The following is an 8552-nucleotide window of genomic DNA, read 5'->3' as shown; positions in this document are numbered from 1 at the left end:
AAAAAAAACACACACACACACAAATTCCTGGACTTGCTGCTTTTCCATGGCTTGGGCTTGTCTTGTATAGTCTACAGAGCATGTTGGAAAAGCTTGTAGAGAGCCCTCTGAGGTGCTGTCACATAGGGAGACATAGGGATGTATAGGGAGTATGCAATAAACTAATTTTCTCAGGGAGCATACATATGTCTACCCTATAGATGAGATAGAAATTCTTGAGTTTAAAAAAGCTAGTTCAGTCACCCTCATAGGGCAGCTCGGAAATAAGTACTGATCCCAAGTCTAATCGGCACCCCTTCAAGGACGCTTAATACGTCTTCCCAAAAGGGCATTTTAGGAGGTCACTAAGTAATAGTCCATCAGCACTTCCCTGAAGGAAGTGGTGGTGACTGTGGGAAGCCCCTTTGCTACCCTGGCTCCGCACCCAGTCTCCCTGGCTCCGTGTTAGGGCGTCAGCACTACAGCCTGGCACCAGGGGGTTCCTCTTCCTCCAAGTGCTGAGTGTGGGGCACACGTGATCTCTCCCACGGCAGGAGCTTCTGTCCCGTCCCCTCTCCTCCCACAGGACTCCTTGTGAGAGGAAGGGGTGTTGGCCTAAGGCTCCAGTCTGACCCCAGCAGGGTACAGCAGCTGACCCTAGGGAGAGTACTTTCCAGCTCTGGGCTGGGGTTATTTGGGTCCAGTGTGTGCTAAACTAAGAAGACGTGTTGGAGTGGTTACAACTAAAAATTTAGAGAGGCAGGAACCGTGAGAATCCGCACCAGGGAGGCCGCCGAGGGCTCTACTCATGCCGTGGAGATGTCAAGGTCCCCTGGGGGCTGCTGTTTCCCAAACACAGTGCTGATGGGTTTAACACACCATAGTGATGTGACAGAGACTATACATGTGAATGTAGCTTGGGAGAAGTGAAATCAAATCAGGTACTGACCTAGATAGAGGTTGAGGGAGGCACAGTCGAAGCACTTGAGAAATCCCGGAATGAGGTTACCGGGACTTCTTGGTGGCCATGGTGCTCCAGTGGCATTACTTAGAACATAGAAAAGTTTGTTCTTAGAGTAGTGTGAGGTGACTGAGCTTCAGAACTGTAATGCCCTATTGGGCAGAATTAATTTCAGTTGTATACTCTCCTAAGGGCCCCAGTTGCTGTGTTGGATTCAGGACCATTTCTGCTATTAGCTGCTTTACCTCCTGCAATTTTCTTCAGTTGGGCAGGAAGTCTTCTAGGCCTACAATGGTTGTATGTTGGCCATTGAACCCTATGTGGAGAGTTGTGGGCTAGAGAATAATGGTCCATAGGCAAACAAGTTTTAAAAAAAGGATATTGCCTATCTTAAGAACATTTCTCATGATCTGGCCTTTTGTGTTTTCCCTTTATGTCTATGGGCTTTCTCTTTTTTCAGCTTTGTTGTGCCTAGTTTCCATGCCATCTTGGCTATATTTCCAGAGCTCCTCACCCCAGGAACCAAAAGACCCAACTTGTTTCCCATCTGCACTACTTCTCTGATCTTCCATAGCTCCGAAACACAATCCAGGGCTTCTTCTCACTCAACTCTTTCCGGGTTTGTTCTGCAGCTGTGGAGTTTGAATGTTAGTGTTTAAACAAGCTGGTATTACACAGGAAATGGCCACCTCCACAGGCCCCTGCAGGCTTGTAACATGGGGTCATTGTACTTGATATTAATCACCAGTCAGCCTATTCCCCAGTAAAAATATGAAGGGGTGTGTGAGGGCTCAGTCTTCCTTAGACTTGCCAGAAGGATGGCCTGAGCCTTGGTTGGGCTTTAATACTTCATTCTCTAAACTGTCTCCCTCCCTTGGTCCTGCCCTGGGTGAAGCTTGCAAAAAAGTTCCTACCTGACCTCTTCCCTATAAAGCTGGTAGATCTGCCTTTTTTTCCCTGAGTTCTAGGAAGGAGATAGATTGTTGTGGTATAACTTGCCTCATATGTCTCCCATCTTAATCTTTCAGAGCATGTTGTAGTTGAGTAACATCTTATATGAGAAAACTCCAAAATTGTAGAAACACAGAAATCCACTGGTTTATCTTGAGACCAAGCTTCTCAGGTCATTGGGCTGAAGCTGCTTTTCTAATGCTGTTTGCAGAACTAACCTCAGTCTGAAGGGTTAATCTGATTCCCCAAGTCAATATCCCCCAAACAACCAGCCAAGAGTGTGTGTAGGTTCATTTCTGTGAAATGTGTTTCCCCAGTCACCTGGGCTGGCCTGGGCTGCATTGTATCGGCCAGCAGCTGCACTGCACTCAAACTGACAGCTACATTAAACCTTGGAATTCTGAGGCAATAAAAAGTAAATTAACTCTTATTTTTTTCCTTTCCTGGTGGAGTAAGTAAATGCACGTCTGTAGGGAAGTGAGTGAGCCTTGGTCCTGAGTGCGTACCTCTAACTAGCCACTGCTGGTCTGTCCCAAGCTAGGATCTGGTGTTCAGACTCCAGCCAGGGGTCTGCTTTCCTGGTGTGTGGTGTGTTCTGTGGGGTTGGGCCACTGGGTCACCCTGCAACTGCTGATCCCTGCACACTAATCACATCACAGCTGCTGAGAGGCTCCCTTGCCACCATTATGAGAGCCATAAACGGAGTCAATGGGGGCAGTTTCATATTCTCTGGCTGCTTTGTATCTACTAGGTGGAGAATGCACCCTAATATTGTGGGCTCTGGGAGCTTCCCCAAAATATGAATTGGGATCAGAACAAGCCCAAGAGACTTGCCTGAACCCTTAGCACTCTAGAGGGTCCGGTCCATTTAGAACCAAAAGTGGTTTGAGATTGTCTGAAAAACCTTTTGGGGAAGTCATTTCCCAGACATTTCTAAAATACTGAGAGCTATTTAAAGCTCCTCATAGTCACCAGAATTTGACTTTGGGATCCTCAGCCCAGACCAACCTTGAATCCTTAGAATCCAAAGGCTGCTTTAGGGTGAAGGTTGGAAGGCACTCCTAACTGGGATCAGGAACTAGAGCAGGAAAAAGCTAAGCTTTTTCCCTTCTACTCAGGAAACCCTGTGTTCACCCACGGAACTGACCTCTCAGCCCAGAGGCCTGATTGGGGTAAGCTGAGGTGATATTGCCCAGGTTCCAGGAATGACCTCATCCTTTTGCAAATATCTTAACTTTTGAGTTCAGGCATTTCACCTAGTTTTTCAAAGTACCTCTCCTTTTAGTGTTAGTTTCCTAACACTCTTCTCTTCCCCACCTCTCTGGAGAGTCACCATATGGCTCATGGGTACCAATTTAGTTGTATTCTTGTCTATGGTGCTGAGAGAGGAGATAACTTATGATGAAATGTGAAGTGATCTTAGGCAATCCAGAGATACCAGAAGAAAACAACTACCCAGAATCAGAGTTCAAACACAAAATCAGTCTGAATGGATCAGGGCAGAAATGATCTATCATTGAAGCATTTTGTATATTCCCTTGGTTCTGCTTAGTGTAGCTTGGCCCTTGCTTGGGCCACTTTATATTTCTGAGTTGGGAACTCAGGACACATTCTATGTCTTTTGGCACCAGCTGCTGTCTTACAAATCAGCACTGGTGTAGGAACTCTCATCCACTTCATTTTTGCAGTGAGTCTTCATGTTTTGGCACAAGGTGGGTGGTAATGGGCAAAAGGCAAATGTGGGCTGGGGTCCCTAGTGGTGGTCAGCAGTCTCTGGGAGGAGTCAGTTTTGGTTTATCTGAGCCTTAGGGGACAGGGGAGCATGGTAATGAGAACCACATGGTACCACATATTTCTTCATCTTGGATCCAAGATGGTAGGGGTGGGAGGATGAGAGAGGGATGTGGGGCCTCCCACTGTGGGTGATTTTCTGCTGCCTCTCCCTGGCTGGGGATGCTGCTGCCCACACCTCCCACCCCCAACTACATCCTGAAGCAGCCTTGACCTGTACAGCACCAACCAAGGCCCCCCAAGCCAAGAATTCAGCTGGAAGACTTTTCACCTTCTTCCTTCTCACTCTCGTCTTTCCTGTTTATTTTCCAAATTGCTGCTCTGTAGCCGAGCAGTGCCTGTTGGCCAGAGCTCACCAGCGCTGTGGGATCAGACTCAGGCAGTGGGCTCAAGTGGCCAGCAGGGCACTGGGGGAGGAAGCAGGGAGTTGGAAGAGCCTCCCTGTGTGTCTCCCATGGGCAGCACTAACCTCGGAGGCGGCCCTGAGCAGCCCTATCACATCCGGTGCTTGTCTCTGCAGCCGGGACCGGAGGATAAACTATCAGAGCTGTGGGGCAGTGCATCATTCCTCTTATTATTTTCTTCTCTGCAGATGGGGTCGTGGAAAGTTCAGTTCCTTTTAACCCTCGAAGTTCTGTTTATTCTACAGCTGGTAGCCTGAATGCCGCGTTTCCCATTACATCACAAAGGGGCTCAGGCAGATCTCTGCACAGAAACGTGTTGCAACTGTTTATTTTTTTCCATATTTAAACATTTCTGACAGCCAAAACCAGCTGAGCCAAAAGATGGAGCTTTGTGAATGAGTCTGGTTGTTGGTGTCTGTGCAGAGAGAGGCTTTAAAAAACTCTTATCCCTCCGGTGATTCTTCCCAAGCATGTTCTTTTCCCTGGGCAAAGCCTGTGAAGCGAGTTACTTCTGCAGTACACGTGTGTTGATTATGTGCTGTTGTGTGATTAATGGAGTTGTGTTCCGCCTGGTTCCCAGGACACTCTTGAAAACAAGATGTTTCATTTCATTGCCTTTTTCTAGTGCAGTGATTACAGTAAATAAACCAGTGCAGGCTCCTTCCACCTGGAGCCAGTCAGGGAGTTCTCACACCTCTACTCCACTTTCTCCTCCAGCATCACCTTCAGTGGCATGTCCCTTGAATGCCCTCCTTTCTGCCATCTCCCAAAGGTTTCTAGTCTCCAGGAGAAACAGATTGCTTAGATCCGAAGCTCCTCCCTAGCAGATTGGGCTCATGCTCAGTAACTCGTCTGGGAAGATTCCAGGATGTAGCTCATTCTTATAGCTCTCTTTGCTTCTTGCCACTCCACATCTTAAACATACTGGTAAAACTTTTCTTTGTAATTCTTTTATGGATCTCACTCCTTTTGGAGTACAACTTATCATCCATAGGGTACTGCCTGTTCCAGACTCCCTGGTTAGGTGGTCCTCTGGGAAAGAAAGCCAAGTCTGTAGACTTGTCAGGCCCTGGATCTGACCACAGTTTGGCTATTTGAGCTATGTCCTGGGCTGGAAAAGAAAGCTGTAAGGATCCTTAGCACCCATCAAAGCAGGGATCTGAACCACAGAGTTTTGACAAATGATGGTGACAGAAAAATGAACCTTTTTATAATTCTGCCCTGGAGTTTGAACTGGGGATAACCATACTTTGCATTTTCAAGGTTTCTTCTCAGATCGAACCAGGAATTGGTGATACACAATTAGGTTGACTAACCATCCCAGTTTCCCATGCCTAAGGTATTTCTGGGAACGTGGGGTTTTCAGTACTAAAACTGGGACAGTCCCAGGCAAACCAGAGCAGTTGGTTACCGTATATCTAACCTTCCACAAGTGAGGGGAAGGAGAAGGAATAAGATGGTGAAGACAGCACTGATACTGGCTCATCTGCTGAAATGCATAGGAAGTTTGGCAGGTCAGGAATGAGGTTTTTGTTGGGTACGTGATTGTTTGTTTTCCTGTTTATATATAGGAAGAGGTTTCTGAAGCATTGTGAGGGGGAAAAAACCACGTGACTCTTTCCGTGGTGTGTCTGGCCCCTCTGGCTGTGCAAGAGGAGGGGAGATTGGTGCCCTCTTGCTATCTGTGTGACATACACTTGGCTGGACAGGAGTAGGGGAATTCTAGGAGCTGCCTCAGGCACTGGGTGTCTAGAGTGTTTGAGTGTCTCAGGCACACTGTCTGGAAAGGTGACAGGACCTGCATTAGGCAACTGATTCTCTAAATTCTTTTCCCTCTCTGGTTAGGATTAAAAACTCCCCCTAATCAATTTCAACTTTGCATAGATGGACACACATTCACCAGGTTGCTGCCATGAGTGCAATTTTATATCCTAGCTTTTTGGGTAAGATTTCCTGGCAGATGCCAATCATAGATAACATTTGCCACAAGTACCTCCCTGCTCAGAAGTGTATAGAATACTTTCACCGGTCCCTCTTTAGAGCTGCTCTTTTTTTCTTACCTTATTTCTCACAGGATTGCTGTAGATGTGTGGTCGATGCTGGCTGATTTCTGTAACATATTGACCGCGGTGAATCAGTCTGAGGTGCCACTGTACAAGGACCCGGACGATGACCTCACCCTTCTTATCCTGGAAGAGGATCGGCTTCTCTCGGGCTTTGTCCCCTTGCTGGCTGCCCCTCAGGACCCCTGCTACGTGGAGAAAACCTCGGATAAGGTCAGCCCCAGGCCAAACATCACTCCCCATTTACCCTTCCTCTTAATTCTCCAGACTTTTTTATTCTTGGGAAGTTTTCTGTGCAAACGGAACATGATTAAGTCATTGAGAAGGGTGTTAAGGGAAAATATCGACCTTTTAGCCGCTGACATCTAGCTCTGTGTCCTGAAAAAAAAGCCCTCTCGACTTCCTTTGGTGTGTGTGTGTGCTTGCTGGCATGTTGTATATACGATCATTTCCTCACTTGTTTAAATAGTCCAGCTTGTGTTGGCAGTGCTCTCACTCAACTCCAAATGGTTTGCATCATGCTTAAAGCACCCTCCTTCCACCCCCCTTACCTCCTTCCCCCCAGCCACAAAACTCTGCACTAGGAAAACAGCCAGAGCTTTTTCCCTTCTCTAAGGAGGAGAGTGATAAATAGGTGACTAGAGAGAAGCAGACACCATGTGTTAACGTACAAAAAAAGCTTTTAAGAATATGAAGCATTCCCCGCTGCCTGGTTTCTATTTTTCTTCCTCTGAGGACTGTGTTTTAACCCGAACTTTTTTCTTGTCTCTCTGTTTATAGAAAACAAAGTCCATTGCCCGTTGCCCTGGTGGGGACTATGGAACTCTTAGTCTCTGCTTAACAGTTGGGTCTTCGGCCGGGTGCAGAGAGTAAGGCATTTTGTTCTGCTTCACATTTCTGTGCAGTGGTTGTTAGGTTGGGAGAGTAGCACCCACAGACCCTGGGAGCAGAGTCTCCTGTGCTGAGCAGGGAAACCTTATAATTGAGCTCTCTGCAGAGTTGTTTGCTTCATGTCCCCTGGGAGATAGGCCTTTGGGGAAGAATCTAAAAATGTCTTCTTAGGAGGAAGCCTTTTGACCTAGATGAAGTATGTACAGCGATGTAGGTAGATTTTTTTTTTTTTTTAAGTAAGATGGCAAAAATTAAAATTTAAACATAAACTGCAAATATGAGAGATTTTATATTGAATATACAAAATTTAAAACTCATTCTCAGTAGAAAAGAGTATTAGCTTTCTTGTAGACAAGTAAAAAGAAGAAAATTTAGCTGCAGTCCCTCTACCCAGAGATAACATTACTGTTATTTTTGTTGATCATGTATAATCATATTTAACTTCTAGTATACACTTTTAAAACAAAACTGGAGGTCATATTATACATACTATTTATAATCAGCTTATTTTACTCAGTATTTTTTAATGTATTCTTATATGGAGTCATTTTTGATGATCACTTAGTATTCTTTTATATGCCAGGTCTTTGCTTTATTGAACCAAGGGATTGTTCAATTTTTGCACTGTCAACGATGAAGTGATTCCTTATAGCAGAATTTTTGTATATATTCCCTTTCGTTAAATTTCTGTAAATACATAAAGATTCTACACATTGACATATCAAAAACCCGTATTCTTTGGATGCATTTAATGGCTAATGGATCTTGGGAATGTGAGAGCAAGAGGAATATTCATTTTATGCTTTTCCAATGCAAAGTTGGAATGAAATCTTGCTCAGTTTTAGGAGATAAGAATGGGGAATTGTGGTATGTGAGACTGAGGACAGCTAACACAAAGTTTCTACTTTGTAGATGTTCAGTTATAAGAATTAGAAGAGAAACCGGGTAACCTTGGCTTGAGTCAGAGGATCCTAGTACCGTTCTTAAGTGATCACAAGATGGTCCTGACTCCTGGGGGTGCTTTTGGGAGATATGAGTCAGTGTGACACATGCATATGAGATAGTATATATATGATACATATAAATGATAGAATACAGTATATGATAAGTATGTGATCTGGCCAGAGAAGAACACAGAGCCAGCAGTCCATGCCCTCACCCTGTGGTAATGATTCACAGGCTACCTGGGGCAGTTACAGCTCATTGAGACTAAGGTAGATCTCTGCTTCAAGGACTGTGGCATAGGTATGCCAAATACAACAACATCTCCAAATCCAAACTACTGAATTTCTGTCCCCCAAACCTGGTCTTTCTTCAGTCTTCCCATCTTGGTAAATGACAACTTAGACTTTTGGGTTGCTCATGTCAAAATTCTTGGGGTTGTTTTTGGTTCCTCTCTTTTTCTCACTCCTCCATAACTAATCCATCAGCAGTTCATGTCTTCTTTATTTTCAAAATAAATGCAGATACAGTTCTTTCTTACCACTACACCCTAGTGTAATTCATCAAAAT

The 8552-nt window shown here is 45.2% G+C and overlaps 1 protein-coding gene across 5 annotated transcripts in view; it reads left to right on the top strand.

The window, feature by feature from the left end:
- The window catches only part of SMG6 (SMG6, nonsense mediated mRNA decay factor), a 192321-nt gene that overhangs the window by 92796 nt on the left and 90973 nt on the right, over positions 1-8552 (top strand). For all 5 annotated transcript variants that reach the window (XM_006925078.3, XM_025041750.1, XM_025041751.1 and 2 more), the window contains one exon: positions 6161-6362. In XM_006925078.3, coding sequence (XP_006925140.1) covers positions 6161-6362 — 202 coding nt within the window. The remainder of the gene's footprint in view (positions 1-6160; positions 6363-8552) is intronic.

The sequence above is a fragment of the Pteropus alecto genome, unplaced genomic scaffold (assembly GCF_000325575.1).
Source record: "Pteropus alecto unplaced genomic scaffold, ASM32557v1 scaffold98, whole genome shotgun sequence".
In the NCBI taxonomy this organism is placed as follows: Eukaryota; Metazoa; Chordata; class Mammalia; order Chiroptera; family Pteropodidae; genus Pteropus; species Pteropus alecto.
The sequence above is the reverse complement of the archived record's forward strand: the minus strand, read 5'-3'. Positions and strand labels throughout refer to the sequence as shown.